At 34.6% G+C, this 17,179-nt stretch overlaps 1 protein-coding gene across 15 annotated transcripts in view; it reads right to left on the minus strand.

Moving 5' to 3' along the window:
* Positions 1-17,179, minus strand: part of LOC108767867 (coiled-coil domain-containing protein AGAP005037) — a 114,426-nt gene that overhangs the window by 11,042 nt on the left and 86,205 nt on the right. For 9 of the 15 annotated variants that reach the window (XM_018517959.1, XM_018517952.1, XM_018517960.1 and 6 more), the window contains 7 exons: positions 16,088-16,177; positions 14,623-14,685; positions 9,759-9,984; positions 9,315-9,434; positions 9,126-9,233; positions 8,724-8,906; positions 7,845-7,941 (listed from right to left, as the gene is read on the minus strand). In XM_018517959.1, coding sequence (XP_018373461.1) covers positions 7,845-7,941; positions 8,724-8,906; positions 9,126-9,233; positions 9,315-9,434; positions 9,759-9,984; positions 14,623-14,685; positions 16,088-16,177 — 887 coding nt within the window. Of the gene's footprint in view, positions 1-1,970; positions 2,024-7,844; positions 7,942-8,723; positions 8,907-9,125; positions 9,234-9,314; positions 9,435-9,758; positions 9,985-14,622; positions 14,686-16,087; positions 16,178-17,179 lie in introns of all 15 variants that reach the window. The other 6 variants (XM_018517964.1, XM_018517963.1, XM_018517961.1 and 3 more) reach the window with 4 other exon arrangements.

Consider the following 17,179-nt stretch of genomic DNA (forward strand, 5'->3'; position numbering starts at 1 on the left):
TACACATGTATCTGAGTAGTGTAACTCTGTGTGTGTGTTTGTGTGTTTATAACTGGATAATTTTGGACAATTAATGTGCCACATAAATGTTTTCTCGCGAGGATTTCGTATCGAATCAAATGGTATCGCGGAAGCCGCAGGACAAAGGCTTTTCTTCCCTTGTCATATTTGTATCGGACGCAGGCACTAGCAGAATATTTGAACGGTCTCAAGCAGAAAAGAAGTGTAAAGCTGTAGAAAATCAAGTAGAGTGCAAAATAACTTCAGAATAGAGCGAGAAATCGCGCGGCGTTCCTTGCGCTTCGGACGTCGCGATTCTCCTTTCAATGTGCTCCATGAAAAACGTGCAGTAGATACAAGCAGATTTAATAATAGAGAGATCCAGGGAGTGAGACATTCCTGAAGTGTTCGCGTTTCTATGTATTCAGAAGATAATATTAAAAGATATGAGTTATTTGCAGAGATTCGAGCATGAAAGTCTGATGATTTGTAGGCACGTGCTAATGTAATGTCGAAGAGAGATTAACATTTAACAAGAATTAAAATTTGAATAATTTAAATAAGTAGAGAATTTAAGGAATTATAATAAAACGTTGAGATGCACGTTTCACATACTATAAAAAGATTTGATTAAGCTGCGTGGCATTATTATCATTATTATATATAATTGCAATAATAAAATAAATATTAAAGAGAAAGTGCATATTTAAAATCTGCTACGCAATTGTGATGTAACTTTATTCAATATATTCAGCTTTACGTAAATAAAGCTAAAGTTATAAAATAGACATAGGGTAGAAATAATTTCTCTTATTGTTATTTTCGATCTGTATAAAATTATTAATAAATCACAATGATTAAGAAATACACAACATAATTTTCAAAGCTCCTGTAAGAATGCACGTTACGATCGTACGAGCGATTTTCTTCTGATCGGTCAAAGCTGCTTATATCTATTGCACATTTTAGATTAGTTTTTAATTGCATTTACAAAAAACATATTTCTCGAACCTTAAACAACCAATACAAACACGATGCCAATCAATCAGTCGCCTGTGCGTTTTCCGAATATTCTCAATGAAGTATCTTGACAAAAGGAAAAGCATCTGTCGCTTTTGACACTTTTCTTTATATAGCACAAAGTGATAGAGAGCGCGAACGTACAAAAATTGAGAGAATAAAAAAATCGGACAAAAAGATTCGTCTCAGAGCAAGCATGTGGTATCAAAACTATAATTGAAAGGTAAAATGTCAGATGACTGTAGCACATGTGTGAGAGATAAGAGAGTTAGACTCGCTGGATTAACTCCGAAGAATTCCGCTAAACTGCTATAAATGTTGGACTTTCTTATAAACTTCAAACAGAAAAATAAAAAATTCTGCACACACATATACACACAAACATATATATCTATATACAGTTTATTATTTTATTTACCCACATACGTGAGAATAAACTCTCAGTTTTTTTCCCAGTTTTTTTATCTCTCGTCGAGACCAATATTTCACAATAATGACGGGATTTATTCCACAAATCTGTGTGCGTGAACTTTGCAAATTATTTTATACAAATTATGGGAAATTTATACAATGATCTTGTTGGAATAGTGCACGAATGGGATTTACGGAAGAAAGAAAAGCTTTTACTGTTGCTTTACATCCCAGAATGACAAAATAGGTAGCAGGATCTGGCGGAATGCTCCGAAGTGCCGTGAAAGGATAACAGTTATCGACAGTATGATAATTGTGCTGCAGACATATCGAATAAAAAAAGAATATAAATATATTCCGTGTGTTTGATATATATGTATATGCGTGTATATATAATATATATAAAAACAGTACAGAATAATAATTATAATAATAATAATGATAATGATAATAATAATAATAGAATAATAAACGGTAAATCTTTTATAATAGTAATAATAATTATAATAATTTATAAATATGAATAAGTAAAAATTTACTCGTGACTGGTCTGTATGGCCTCCTTGAAGTTAGTACTCCACTTCCAGCCATACTAAAAAATTAATATTATTTTCACTATCTGTTAGATTGTAACATCTGCTTATTTGTCTCTTTTTTTTTAATTTTTACTTTTCCTTTTCTAATCTCTTTAGTACACAGAGCTTTTTTATGTACGATATAGCTTGCGATAACCCGCGTCGCTCGCGATTCTTTTGCAAAAAAAAAATAAATGCGGAGAGAAAGAGAGAGCTTCGGCAAGCGGGAGCCTCTCTCCCGCTTCGCTCGTTATCAAAGACGTATCTGCTCTGTTATCAGCAACGGCAAACAGCCGTCTTGGACGAATTATAATGCGATTCCGTCGAAAAAAAAGATAAAAAAAAAGAGAGGAAAAGAAGAGACTCGTCGCGACGCAGATTTTCCGTCGTTATACCACAACTAACACTCATGAATGATCTGACAAAACATCGTGATCGGCGTCGTCGAAGAAGAGGATCGTGAAAGCGATCTTGCGCTCTATGCCATCGGGGCGATCTTGCGGCGCTTCATCTTGCGCTTTGCGCGAACGAAAGCTCTGCACTTCTCATTTCCGTCGTGTCTTATTTCTGCTTCTACAATTATTTCTACATCGTAAATCAGCTATATAGTATCGTCCGCATTGCGAAGCGAGACGCAGAGCGCAAGATACGAAGCTGCGAGGTCGCTTTCATGGGATAGTAAGGCAATATTTGCTATAAGAAGATAGTTAAAGCAACGCGACGTTTAGGCGAACGTTGCATTGCCACTCTTCAAGCAATCTTCGAATCGCTCTCAAAACGAGTGAATGACGATGAGAGAGAGAGAGAGAGAGAGAGAGAGAGAGAGAATGAGAGTGAGAGAGGATAGAAAGAATGAGAGAAAAAGAGAGGGAGAGGAAGAAAAGCTCGAGACAGCCGATCCGAGCGATTCGATTCTTCCGATACTCATGAACGATAAGCATCGACGGCTACGAATGTTTTGTCACACCATGCGCTAAATGTATAAAAGATATCTATACTATCGGGACACAGCAAACACTGAAAATATTGGTTTGTTGGATAAGGGCGGAGGGGTCCATATCACAGAGACAGACAGAGAGAGAAAGATAAAGACATGGAAAGAGTAAAAAAGAAAGAGTGAGAAAGAGAGAGAGTGAGAGAGAGAGAGAGAGAGAGAGAGAGAGAGAGAGAGAGAGAGAGAGAGAGAAGTTGTAGGAGAATTGCACATTTTATTTCCGTCGAATGTTTTCTCGTGTGATGCTGAATTCGGCTCGAAAAAAGACGAATCTTCGGAGAAGGAAGAGATAGGTAAAGACGCGCGAAAAAAAAGAGAAAAAGGTAGATAAAAGAGAGGGAAAAATAAGAGAGAGAAAAAGACAGAAATAGAGATAGAAAGAAAGAGAGACAGAGAGAGAGAGCCATCATCGTATTCGTGTATGCAATTAGCATTTTTGTTTATTTCCCGGAGGACCGTGCTTAGCGAAGAAGATGGCAAGAGAGGTTTGATAGTATTTCACACGTAACCGAAGGGAAATGAAGATGTTGGCATTTCCCGGGTAGAGATGACGTCGGCCGCTGCGGGACGTTCGCTAATGGATCTCCAACATCGCAATGTGTAGTGGCGATCCTTGTATGAAAGTTGAAAATTGACAGTCCGTGTTGCGACTGACTTCGCGGTTTAATCGCGACAGCGAAATGCGATTAAAGGCAGATCGAAGCGAAGAATTAATTGTAATGTGGCAGAAAAAGTGATTTTAACTTGAAATTGGAGGGAACGCGTTTTCAGGAAGTTAAGTGCCTTATCGTCTAGATTAGAACTAATCTCAAGATCAATTCGTTTGTACACGACGATAGAGCTGTCTGATAGCTGATACTTGTATGGAACAGATAATATCTTTTAGTATTGATATTTTTTATCAAAGTGAATATGACGTGCTGGTATTACTTATGTAGCACTAAAAATATACTGAGAGATGAGTACTTGGTATTTGTGAATATAATTGCATAATAAAATAATTATGGCTAGGAAAGTTTCATTTGTATAGTTATTACTACTGTAATATTAGTAATAATATATATATTTATAGTTCTATATAAAAAAAAAATATAACACATGTAAATTATAATTATATTCGGTATCAACTATATATATTTTTTATATAGAATTATAAATACAATTATTATAGTACATTATAACAGCAACAATTATAAAAATAGAACTCCTAATTATAATTATTTTACCATCTCAGTCATATTGAGTGCGAAATTATAACATTGATGTTACTTTTAGTTTATGTCGACTGGAATGTAATTATAGTCACAAGTATCAAACATCTCTCAATATATATAGCACCGTTATTTCTCTTTTAAATATTATGACAACTATTAACACTCACAAAATTATTTTTCGTGATTTACTCTGGTGCTGCCCGGCACGTTGTATGACATATGGGGGGCAAAATGTTTGGTTTTTGATGAGAAGGTTTACATCAGATTTCGTACTGTCAATGATCGATGGTAATGCGGGATAAGCGAGCCGAGAAAAGCAAATGGAGCAGATCTGTTCCTAACTGAACAATTGATGACAGCGGAAAATTTTCGCGATAATAGTCCTTCAAATTTTTTCAAATTTTCCAAATTATATAGAGAAGAGTGTGTAATTTTGAATTCATATCGCAATTTTCAAGTTGCCTTCGATTAGAAAAAGATTCAACTTTTACGTTTATCAACATCGGAAAACATTAACGATAGAACTCAACAAAATTTTGCAACTGCGTGTTATCTATTTTATTTGCTATGCTATGTATGTAGATAGATTGTACAATTTCCGAATTCCAAACAGGTAAATTTTATTTTACATGTAGCACGTACTTTTTCAGTGGAATTATTTACAATCAAAATTGGTTGGAACTTAGCTTCAGAATTTTTAGTACTAACGCTGTATGTTACAAACGTAAATGTTGCAAAACTTTGAGATGTATTAACAATTATTCTAATAAATTTCTCATCATTTTAATTCCGTGCAACTCACATGTGCCAATTTCTCGTCGTAAATGTATTTCCGCCGATTCGATAGCTGCCTTGTCTGTCTGACTATGCCATCATTGTTCTACTTACAGCTTTGAAGTTACAGATAAAGTTTTAAAAAATAATATAGTTTTATTCCCCTATGAATTTAATACAACTAGGTTTCAGTTTTACTATAATAATTACTTATTAAAACATATATTTTTTCAATATTGATGATCGGTGCAATTAAAAGCAAATTAAAGTTCGATTATATAAAGGATTAACAGAAATATTTCGAATAAAATTAAATTTGATCATTTATATTTTTTACTATTATGTGATAATATAATAATAGCAGATTTTACAAGATACTCAAATTTCATCGTGATTATCCAGAATTTCGATGGGAATAGTACGCTAGGACGATCTACATATTTAGAATTATTGCACATGCGATGACGCATGTCCAAAATTCAGTTAATAATCAGGCACAGTCAGACGTATATTGTAATGATACCTACTTTTGATGGTCTCGCGCATCGCAGCGATTTATGCATGTGTATTAATGCCATTTGATCGACGCGCGTCACAAAAGTTGTGCGCGTTAAAACAAACATTATTTGTATGTATATACAATATGACGTATGACGCACATGACGTATATATACGCAAAAGAAGAGTAGCGAATATTTTACGTATAATGTTGATGATATTATAGACATATTTATATATTATGTACCAGAACAAAACTCTATATCACTCGTTGCATGCGCTTGTTAGCATAATGAGGATACGGGGTAAGCGGTGGTCGGATAGTAATACACGTCTCTTTGCAAAATACCATACCGGCTTACTTATGTGGGACAAGAAAGATCTACGAAGCGTGGAGAGTGGTCTCATCGACGCTCTACTTTGTTGACAGGTAGCAGATTGTAATATTGCCGCCGTGTGAGATAGTGTTCGGTGAACGAGTTCGCAGAGGTGAACAAGAAGCTGCGATGGGCACAATCGTGTTCCGTAGTCTCTTTACAGTTTATGCAAAGTTTATGCTTACACGTTTTTTACATTATGCTTTGTATAAGAAGTAGTGAGCAGAAATTTATCAATAAATAAAAATCAAGAAATTGGATTATTACAATTAGCTTATTAAAAATCCCTTTCTTTTTTAATTATTAATAAGAAATTGTCTCATATTTTACAGAGGTTTAAAAAATATACAGCAATATACATTTATAAAAATATTCCAGAAGAAATGTCTTATTTTCCCATAGTTTTTAAAATTAAATTAATTACATTTTTTAATTAATTTTATTATCTATAACAAAATGTGTGCGTATAATAATACATTAAAAGTTAGTGTTTCATGTAAATGCTAATATAATAATTAAGTAAAAACTTTCACGATCAATATTATGTAATATATTATAATGAAAAATATGTAGCATCCATTTAAAATATTACAAAACTTTGAATAATCTCTTATCATTAATAACAATTAGAATATATATAATAATCATTGTATTAAGAAACAATTTTCATTGATTTGTTCAAGTTTTAAGTTTTCATATTTCACTTTTCATTTACAATTAGAGATACTTCGGAATAATAAAATTAACTATCTAATAGAATAAATGTATAATCATATAAATAAGTAATTCAAAACCTAGTTTGTTTTAATTATGTTGCTATAATAAAGTAAAATCATTTGTATGATCAATGATATTATACAAAACAAATAGATACAACATATATGTATCATTATATTTGGAGTTTATTTTATCTTTGCAAAAATTTTAATGTGTTATTTGTCATAATTTTTCAAACTACAACAAAATTCGAAATAATTAAAGATCAACATAAGAAAATGAAAATTTTGTTAAAAATAAAAAATAAACAATCTCGAGCTATATACAAAGAATATAAATAAATATTCTTCAGCATTTAAATAATTCATTTTCAAAGGCATATAATTCGAAAATTATACTTAATATTACATTAATCGCTAACTTGATATTATGGAAAATACAATTCATCCCTTCTAGAAACACATCGCGCTCATAATTGGGCGGTTAAGATCCGGCGACGTGCCCATCTCCTAACGAAAGCCAATATTTCGATCATCACACGTATCAGAGTGTGCGTGTGCCGTGCCACTCGCGACAAAGTGTGCCACACGACAAAATGTGCACGCAACGAGAAGGAAGGATTGTAATGCACGTAGGAAATTTGTAGGATCTCTCGTTTACCGCATTCGGTCGCGGCGGAAAGTACGACCCTCTCGAGCGTTTCACGTGGCCGGGACCATACATCTCTAATGAAAATCCGCGTCGTCCACGACCAATTGCATCTCGATTACGCGCACTCCCTACGGAAAAGGAATCTCAGCAACCAGGATGACGAGAAGTTTCTCTCGTCCGAGACCGCCCCGAGACTCTAATTGAGAATTAGCGATTCGCAGATTACCGCGACGTACCCCCATCTTCTCGCGATGCGATCTTTCCGATTTTTCTTTTTCTTCTTCCTCGAGGGAGAAGAAGCCGGGAGAACGGAAGAACGATGGATATTCAAGCGTGACACAAGGATTGATCGAGGAGAACTCGAGGGGATACTTCATGCAACGGGTGGCGCGGTATTTTCCGGTATCGAGGACAGGTGCATTTTAGGGAGATCGCGACGGCGAAGAAAAAATCGGTGCGGGAGATCGGTAGGAGGATTGGGTCTCGATAGAAGGTAGAAATAGAGATAGAGAGAGAAAGAGAGAGAGAAAGAGAGAGAGAGAGAGAGAGAGAGAGAGATAGAGAGAGTTTCGCGAGCGAGCGAGCGAGCGAGCGGGGCCAATGGAGCGGTTACCTTGGAATGCTGTGCTGTCGTCGGTGTTATAGGCGGCGTGTCTTCGGCGTCTACGCTCGCTGCGTTTGGTAATCGCTGCTCTTGCACCGACGCCAAGCTAAACGGGGGACAGAAACCGAGTTTCGTCAGTAGAGAAAACAATCTTTGATGTTATATAGATCCTAATTTATCTCTAATCAATTATTAGTCGCAAGAAAAATACATGTTTAAATATTGCGATGAACTAAAGAACAGAGCTATCTCTAAAAAATTTCGGTCGAGGTGATTCTTCTTGCCTAATAATATATTGATAAATAATCGGTACATAGCTTGAAATTGTATAAATTCATAAGAAATATTATTAGGCACGAAGAACTGCCTTGATCGAATATGATATTTTTCACTCATGTGTATTTAATTTCATCAATCTGTTTTCATTTAATATTTTTAAAAAATTTAGTTGAGCATCTAAAGTAGTTAATCAAGTTTGAATTAATTCCAAAGTTTAAAACCTGCGTTTAATAAACTATACGTTTGCTTTTTCTTCATCTGATAAGATTTTACTACCGTAAGTGAATTTACTACCGTAATTGCTGTTTGCACGAAGAGTATATATTGAAATCTTACTGGTAAAAGAATCGAGATATCTTTAAAAAAATTTTATTAGAGATCTAGTTACATGCTTCAAATTTTGTTAAATTAATTCAAAAAATTTAGAATCTGCATTTAATATAAGTTATAAATTTGGTTTATTTTTTAACTTGATGAGTTTTTAATATCATAAACAAAACGCAAGAATTTTCAATGTTAATTTTTGATTGCGCTCGCAAACTTTCGAAAAACATGACAATTTTATTAAACTGAAATTTTCGATACTATTCTAATAGTAAAAAGTCATACCGTTTAAGCGTCACGAGGGTGCCGGTGAGTTTCTTGCAACGTCTCAACGCAGACTCCAGTCGTTCCGGCTCTTCCTTCAGAAACTTCTCTTCGCGCACCACTTTTTCCATTTCGGAGCTCAGCAGACCTTTCATACCTTCTTGCAAACTCGGGAATCGAACTTTCAGGTCGGCCACAGTTTTGCTGAAACGCAAATTTATTATTCTGTAAAATTATCCCGCGTACGTGCCGTTGCATTTAGCCCTAAAATTTCCCGTTTTGAATTCCGAATTTTTTATCGCCGACAGAGAGAAGACAATCAATGCACATAAATCATTTGTAAAATTCTACCAACGTACGTCGACTACGCGACGGCAATGATGACACTCTGCTCAAGTGGGATTGAACGCGCGCGTGGCTTACCTGGATTTACTCAATATCAAAGCCATGTTCTCCACATCCGACATATTGACACGCGTCTTTCTATTGATCACGTTACCGCGAAGCTCCTCCACGGTGCTCTCGAGCTCGCTGAAATTCGCAAATCGTTTCGTTTACGTCTCTTGATTGCGGCATTTCTTTCATTGTCATCTCTAGGGAGGCGATACTCACGTGAGATCTTTTTCCAGCCTTATCACTTCCTGTTTGTAGAGATCTTCCTCGCGGCTCAGTCGAATCTTCTCCGTGTCCCCAGCCGTCCAAACTGCGTCTCCTCCCGATAATAGCATGGCCCTGCAGGAGTAATTGTGTGAATTCACAATCAATAGTCATTGAACAGTATTTCCTTTATTAAAATATTGTCGAGAGAGAAAATGCGTTTTAATTTTATTATAACAATATATTATATAAAAAAAATTACTAAAGCGTGTATATGCGTTTGTAATATATTAAAATTATTACATATTATTGTAATATTTACATAAAACTGGCGAATGACGTCGCGCATTTTTCATTTACTTTATTCGTATCTATATATCGTACACTTTTTATATTATAATTATAAAGTTTCATCAGTTTATTCATTCAATCGATTGCGAGATATATTCGTATACTTACCTAATCGTGATGAACGTGTCCTTGATGGTCTCACGCACTGTGTGGGCCTGGGCTTGCGACATGCGTCTCAAATTTCTCACTTCTTGCCTGAGATCCTTCGCCTTCTTCTGCAGACCTCTCAACTGATTGTACATCTCCGGCGTGAGCGCTAGGTCCCTGTACACGTACTGACCGGCCACCAGGGCGGCCGGTTTCGGCGGTGGTGTCGGCTTGTGCCTGTCTCTCTCTGTAATCGTTCATTTAGTGCGTAAGAACGCATGTCTCTCGTGGTGATTATCCGCGAATTGCGTGAACATTTAAGGGATTTAAGCTCGAACGACCCCGCTCGTTCTCCCGTGCGAAAAGTGTCTTAAATTCGAAGTGGCGAGCGGCCGGAACCGAAACTTTGCCGAAGATATAAGACTGCGCAATCATAAGTATCAGCCGAATCTTTTTCCGAATAATGTACAGAATATCCGAAAGAATATTGAATAATTAAATGGAATGAATCATCGGTAGTACGGTTTACTTAATCAAATTCCCCCAATTTTCAAATAAACTGCAAAACTATTATGAAAAGATCGGTTTTGTTGCAACATTATCTCATAATTGTATGTACTAAGGATATTTTGTTAGACCTTCTTTGCCTTCCATTATCATCTTTCAAGAAAATATAATAAATTGAAGGTGTTTTTTATTTATATTCTTTTATGACCAAGACTTTCAGATTTACATGTAGTTAAATTTTCAGATACTTCAATAAAACTGTTGCTTTCTCTATATTAATTAACAACGGAATTTGCCTCTCTCATTTCTCTTAGCCAAATGTCCCGGAGCATTCGTCGTTTTGTCGTACCGAATGTGCGAGGGATTAGAAATCCTATATCAAAGTCTGGCTATGAGCGATTGTGTCAAAATCCTACGAGAGGGAAAGGTATATATACATATATATACATTTTCCCTGTATATATAATACTTTATCATTTTAATTCACACTTGTTTCACCCTATAACTTTAATTAAGATCATAGAACGAAACACAGAATAAGTTAGAGTGAGATAGTATATATACAGGAAGAAATTATATATATATCTTTCTCTCTCGTAGGATTTTGGTAAAATCGGACGCCAGATTTCGTTATAGAGTTTCTACTCTACGAAGCACAAAACGCAGCTGCCGTCATGATAGATAAACGTTGGCGGCATTTCGAGTGCGCGGCCGGTTCCTCAATCAGCTGATTAAATTTGACGTTCGCCACTCGTTGTGTCGTTGATCGACGCCTCGTCATAACTGTTTCGCACGATAGAAGAGCGGGGTCCGGTAATGAGAGGACAGGAACAGTTAAACGGGTCGGCGACACAACACAATTTTACTGTCATATTTATTGCCGCGGTTTTATTGGACGGATGATAAAAGGCATGACAGGAACGGAAGAAAGGAGACAACGGATGACCTAACTGCTGGGTCAAAAGTGACGCTGTGTGTTTCAAATGAAAGGGGCCGTGTGTGCGTACTGAATATTTGTATGTGACATATGTACATTCCTCGTGGCATATATATTCGCTGTGTGCTGCACAAGCGTTCCTCTACAATAACATAATTATCTTTACGGATGCAGGCGTCGCTTACTGATCGCAATGATATTTTCAGCGGCGATCAAGTCGAGTTGTGCGAATGCACTACGAATGAAAATCAATTTCCTTGTGCGCGCGTTTTAATCACTTTTCCCGGCAGCTCCGCGTTGTATAAACGTATGCACAAATTTCCACCCGACAAACGTAGAACAGATGCACACTAGTTTCTCGATAAACATAATGTAATTGCAATATGGAATTATTTAACTTATTATTATTGCGATTGCAGTGAAATAATAATAGCTGAAAATTATGATAGAATTTACAAAAGAATAATTACATAAAGAATAATTATAAAAAGAGTGTTGTATGATTGTATATGTAAAAGAATATTTGTCGCTATTTGTTGTACGTTAAATAAAAAAGACAATTTTTATTATTAATTATTAATTCCACATTGTAATTATGTCACAGCTTTTATCTTACACCATAAATATTTAAAAACTAGATATTATGATTGCATTTTTATAGAAAGAATTATTATGAAAAGCAGGACATTATGATATTATTTACAAAAGAATACTTGTCACTATAGTTGTTGTATAACTAAAAAAGCTAAATAATAACTTCTATTGTTGCCTTTTTTTTTATTTATCGTACAAGTATTTTAATAAGTATTCTTTTATAAATAAAATCATGATGTCCTGCTTTTCATAATAATTCAATCGTAATATCCCTAGCTTTTAAATATTTATAAAGTAAGGTGGAAGATCACATGATATTTTCCTGTAAAAACGCATTGGTGTCAAATATAAAAGAGAATTTACGTAATAATCATATTCAACTGACGTGTTCAGGTGTACCTGGTGTTCTACATGAGGCCGAGAAAACAATTAGCGTTGCGAATTTACACGTCAGACGATCTGTGAGACAATCCCAAATGAACCGAGCACCCACGATAAGCAACGTCGCGCGTTCCTACGTGCAAATAAAAGTATGTATACCCGACACGATGAATAAAGGATGAATTTACGAGTAGGGCCGGCAGGACGAAAGGAGGTGGAGGGATAAGACGGATGTATCGTGATGTTTCCGAGTGATCGGCGGCAGATATGCAGCCGTGACGTATCACTCGGTCTGGAGAATAGAGGAAGAAATAGACACGCGAGCGTCAAATGCAATGCAAAGGAATGCATTTGTCGCAAGTCTCCCGTAAAATAATACAAACGCACGAATTGCTTCCTATCTCGCGCACGAATGTCCGTGAGGCTGCGAAGCGTTCGTCAACGAGGTGATATATGAAGGGCACGTAGAAAAGGGCACTGTCACGCTTTCTCGACCGTGATCGAATGATATGAGCACTCAAAGAAATTATAGCGGTAGCAACTATTAGGTGATAACTCTATATAAGTTTTATAAAGATTATATATAAAATGTACTGAAGAGGAACCGAAGGACAATATATATATTGTCATTGTTTAATGAATAAATTTATTTACACATCATTATCCTGTGTCGGCTTGTAAAGGCAATTAATTTCAATTGATTTATTTCGAGCGAGCCTTGAATTTTTCTCATATTGTTTATAAAAATTACTATGTAGAATTGATGTACATTAGAATTAATAAACTGGAGTGTTCACGAAATGTCGGCGTTTAACGATGTATCAAAACACAGATAACTCGCAAACCACATAGCTTCTTTGAAGAAAATACCCGTGGAAGCCTAAAAAGAATCAATGTACATAGTTGAATAAGTTATTTTATAATCGATGCAACTATAAAATAGTTACAAGTTTTATATACGGAATTAACACAATTGAATAAATTATTTTATAATTGCGATAATGTATAAAATAATTTATTCAACTAGATGTATATTCTACGTATAAAAATTGAATAGTTATCATCTACATAGTTGCTACCTCTGCTTTGTCTTCTTCTCTGAATGTGGCTTGAAATAAAAGAGACGTACGGTGAGAGAGGCATGTGAGAATTTCTCATTCAAACATAAGGTCCAAACGCGCGATGTTATATTGCAAATATCCTCGAAAAAAAAAAAAAAGAAATTGGAGAGAATTTCCGAGAGAAAGAGAGACAGTAAATAACATTCGCCGGTAACTGAATGTGACTGATATGAAATGCGAAATGTTTTTCAAAGTAACTTCTGCGAGCTTCATGTATTGCCGATGAGTAGTTCACATGAACACACACGAACGGATTTATTTGTACGTACGTGGCTTGATTTAGTTTTAGTTATTTTTCGCTTTGCGCCTGGATTGAGGGCCAGCACTCGCCTTTTTTCTCCTCGCATACGGCATACTTTGAAAATCGATTTACATGGAAATGAACATATTAATTCATTTAAAATCCAGCAACGTCGACGTGCAGCAGCGCTCGTCTCAGCTTTTTATCGTGAATGGACTTACAATTTTCCGGTGCCCTCCATACAGTGTCGTCCCGGGAGGCGAGGAACGAATGAAAATAAAAAGGAAGAGAAAGAGAGTTCGAAACGACGGAACGACGGAAGAAAATTCGACACGACGCTCATTATGTGAACAACATATAAATATGGTAGACACAGCGTGACACATAGGGAAGAAGCATAGACACTAGAACTGGAACTATTCGGATATAATATAATACAACTTTGATCATAAGTATAAAGCATCTTCTATGAGAATTTATAATTGTACGTAAAAGTGTTTCATATCTAACGAAAAAAATTTTAAAACAGTTTTGCTGAAAAATAATATTTTATAACAATTTTAATATTTTATTAGCTCTCCTTTGGCTTTCATTACCGCATTTTCAAAGAAAATGCAATAAATTAAAGGTACTTTATAATTATGGCTAAAGTTATAAAATTAATTATTTCGATTGTTTTAAAATTATTGTAATCATATTATATATAATCGTATTAAATAAATAATAAATAATCTAAAATATTTAAATGTGTGTTTGAAAAGTTTATGAAAATCTTTAGTAATAAAATATCCAATTTCAGAACTTTCCAATGGAATATTTATAAATTGCTTAATACAAAATTATTTTAATTTTATCTCATTGGAATAATGGAATAATTTTGAAGACGTATCTAAATATAGCTTAATATTAAAAAAAATATTAACACTTTAATAGAGAGGTATTTGTAAATAAGAAAAATAAAAGTATTTCAAGAGAAAATACAATTCTAAATATAAGAGTTTTGTTTAAGTTTCGTTCATGTTGATGAAAATATTAGATTTCGTAAATATATAAAGAAAATTGCCGAATAGTTCCACTTCTAATAGAAAGACGGGGAAGTTTTACCTTGCGACGACATCCTCGGCAACGTGGAGGATTTGATTGCCGGTTTCGTGGGTTTTGTATCCGCTAGTCGTGGTAGGCATTGCAGAATTGAATACGAGAAGGCGTTAGAGATTATTGCGTTAGTATCCGTGTCGGGATCGTTTTCTTTATAAATATATACCTTTGTGTGAAACCTTTTTACGATATTAAATCGAGCTCTTATCACTAATATCGTACTCACTGAATATTGAATATGATATTCGTTACTGGGTAATCGTAGGAAGTGGCAAAAACGAATTATCGTATTTTAGATGTAAAATACCTATTTCTAATTATCATCGGTCAACAATTATTGGCATAATATTAGGAGATTAAACAATTTCGTTAGGCGAAATAATGAAATATAAGTTGATCGAAATTAATATTAATATATATGCCATAATATATATATTATAATGCAATATTTTTTATAAATTTTTGCTTTTTCTCCTAAATTGGAAACATTAAAACAATGCAGATGTATTAACTCTCTATATTATTCTTATGAAGTTTTTCAAAATGGAAAAATTATTATATTGTTTCGCTCAACGAAATTGTGGAGGTAGAGAAACGTAAAATATATATAGATAGATGTATATAACGCCAATCACATTTCGATAATTATTTATATAAAAATTCCATTTGTGTTATTTCTAAAGAATATGCTATTAGCGTTCGAAGATCGATATTGGGAAAGACACAAGAAAATATGTCATAACGTGCCAGATTCATTACCAGACCATTAACAGATTCATTTAGCATTATTAATTATGGATCTATTATGTAAATGTAATAGAAAGAAGGATTACTAAATGTGACCAAGCAATTATTCGCGTTAATCAATCGAATGAAAGTGAAGCACGAATCGAGAACTTCGCAAGATTTTGAAAGTAGCAATACAGATTCTGTGATTATAGGTCTTCGCTACTTGTGGCAATCTTCAATCGAACTTCAATCAAGATCAGATACTTCAATATCCCGTAGCGAAATTGCATCCAATTCTAGCTCGTTGCAAAACGGCTAATCATAACACAAATTCTCATTGTTTTTAAATTGCTACAGTTTCTATTATTTCAACAGGAAAAGATCGACGTCGTCGTCACGATTTTAATTGTAACTATTGGATTTCAATGCACGCGTAGGAGAAAAAGTTTGTCATTATCAGTCCTATCATATTAATAGAATCTGAAGAATTAAAAGAATAGTATTAAGAATAGAATAGTATTAGAATAGTATTACTTAAAAATTTACGCATATATTTGATGATTGTTATAAAACGAGAGTTCTTTCCGAATTTAGCGTTTTGCGATGCTAGTGTTTAGACGAACGTCTACCACTTCCTCAATAAGTGATCCGACAACGGTGCAATTCGGTCTTTATAGCGTGCTTAGCATACATATTTTGCGATTTTCTTTTTTTTTTTTATGTGAAGTGCGCTAGCCGTTACCTGCATGTTGCGGGGAATGTTGTTTGGGGGAGTTCATGTCTGGTGGCTCGTCACTGAAGGACACTGACTTTTCAAACGACACCGACTTGTCTGCAATAGATGTTGATCAGCATATTTTCGCGTGGTATATGTGCGTAAGAAGCATAAGAAGCGTGTATATGAAGGCGTGTATCCAGCTGGGATGGACGTCGATAACGGGGAATAAACCAGCGCAGGCTTTCGGAATACCTTTCTCGTTCGATTGAAAGAATCTCACTTTACGACTCTGCCATATAATTAAGCTGAAAGCACAACTTCGTGTTCTCTTTCAGCTTACTTCATCGTAAGTTACTTACTCTTTTTATCCAAACTAATTTGTAAGTGTTTTAATTAATATAATTATAACGTTTTACGATTTTTACTTCTGGAAAGCTACGGGCAGATACTTTCGCGAATCACCCCTAAAGCCAACGCTGAGTAAAACGATCGTGAAGAGGAGATTTTGGCGCGTGCACCATGCAAACGAAAATTATGTATGATTGTAGGGAACATTAAGCCAATATTCATAATCAATTTTTATTTCAAGGCCATCTTAAATAGGGCTACATTAACTCATTTTAGGCTGAAATTAATATTTCAAGCGTTCTTTTAAGATTAAATGTCATTTAGATACAATTTTTTTAAAGACAATTATATTAAACTAACTAAAAATAGATTTTCTCGAAACCTTAAAAAAATCATTTCTTTGTTTGAAGTACAAAAAAGCAAAAAGCATACAAAATGCACAAATTAATAAAATAATAAGTATATTTCATATAAATAACATTAGAAAGCAAGTTTAATCTTTCTATATAGTGACTTTAAATTATTTATGAACAACACTATCTCAACGTTTAACTAAAAGAAATTTTTTTCTCAAATTTACTGAACTTAAATAGTCTACTCAGCACATCGCTTAAATACGACACTGATCTTAAGTAACGTCTTAAGATGCTACGACCTCTATGATTGATTATAACATCTTACGATACATCTGTACTTAAGACAGTCTTAGACATAAAAATCGACTACGAATACCGACTATAACGTATTATAAATTGAAAAATAATACTC

This window comes from Trachymyrmex cornetzi, unplaced genomic scaffold (assembly GCF_001594075.2).
Source record: "Trachymyrmex cornetzi isolate Tcor2-1 unplaced genomic scaffold, Tcor1.1 scaffold73, whole genome shotgun sequence".
In the NCBI taxonomy this organism is placed as follows: domain Eukaryota; kingdom Metazoa; phylum Arthropoda; class Insecta; order Hymenoptera; family Formicidae; genus Trachymyrmex; species Trachymyrmex cornetzi.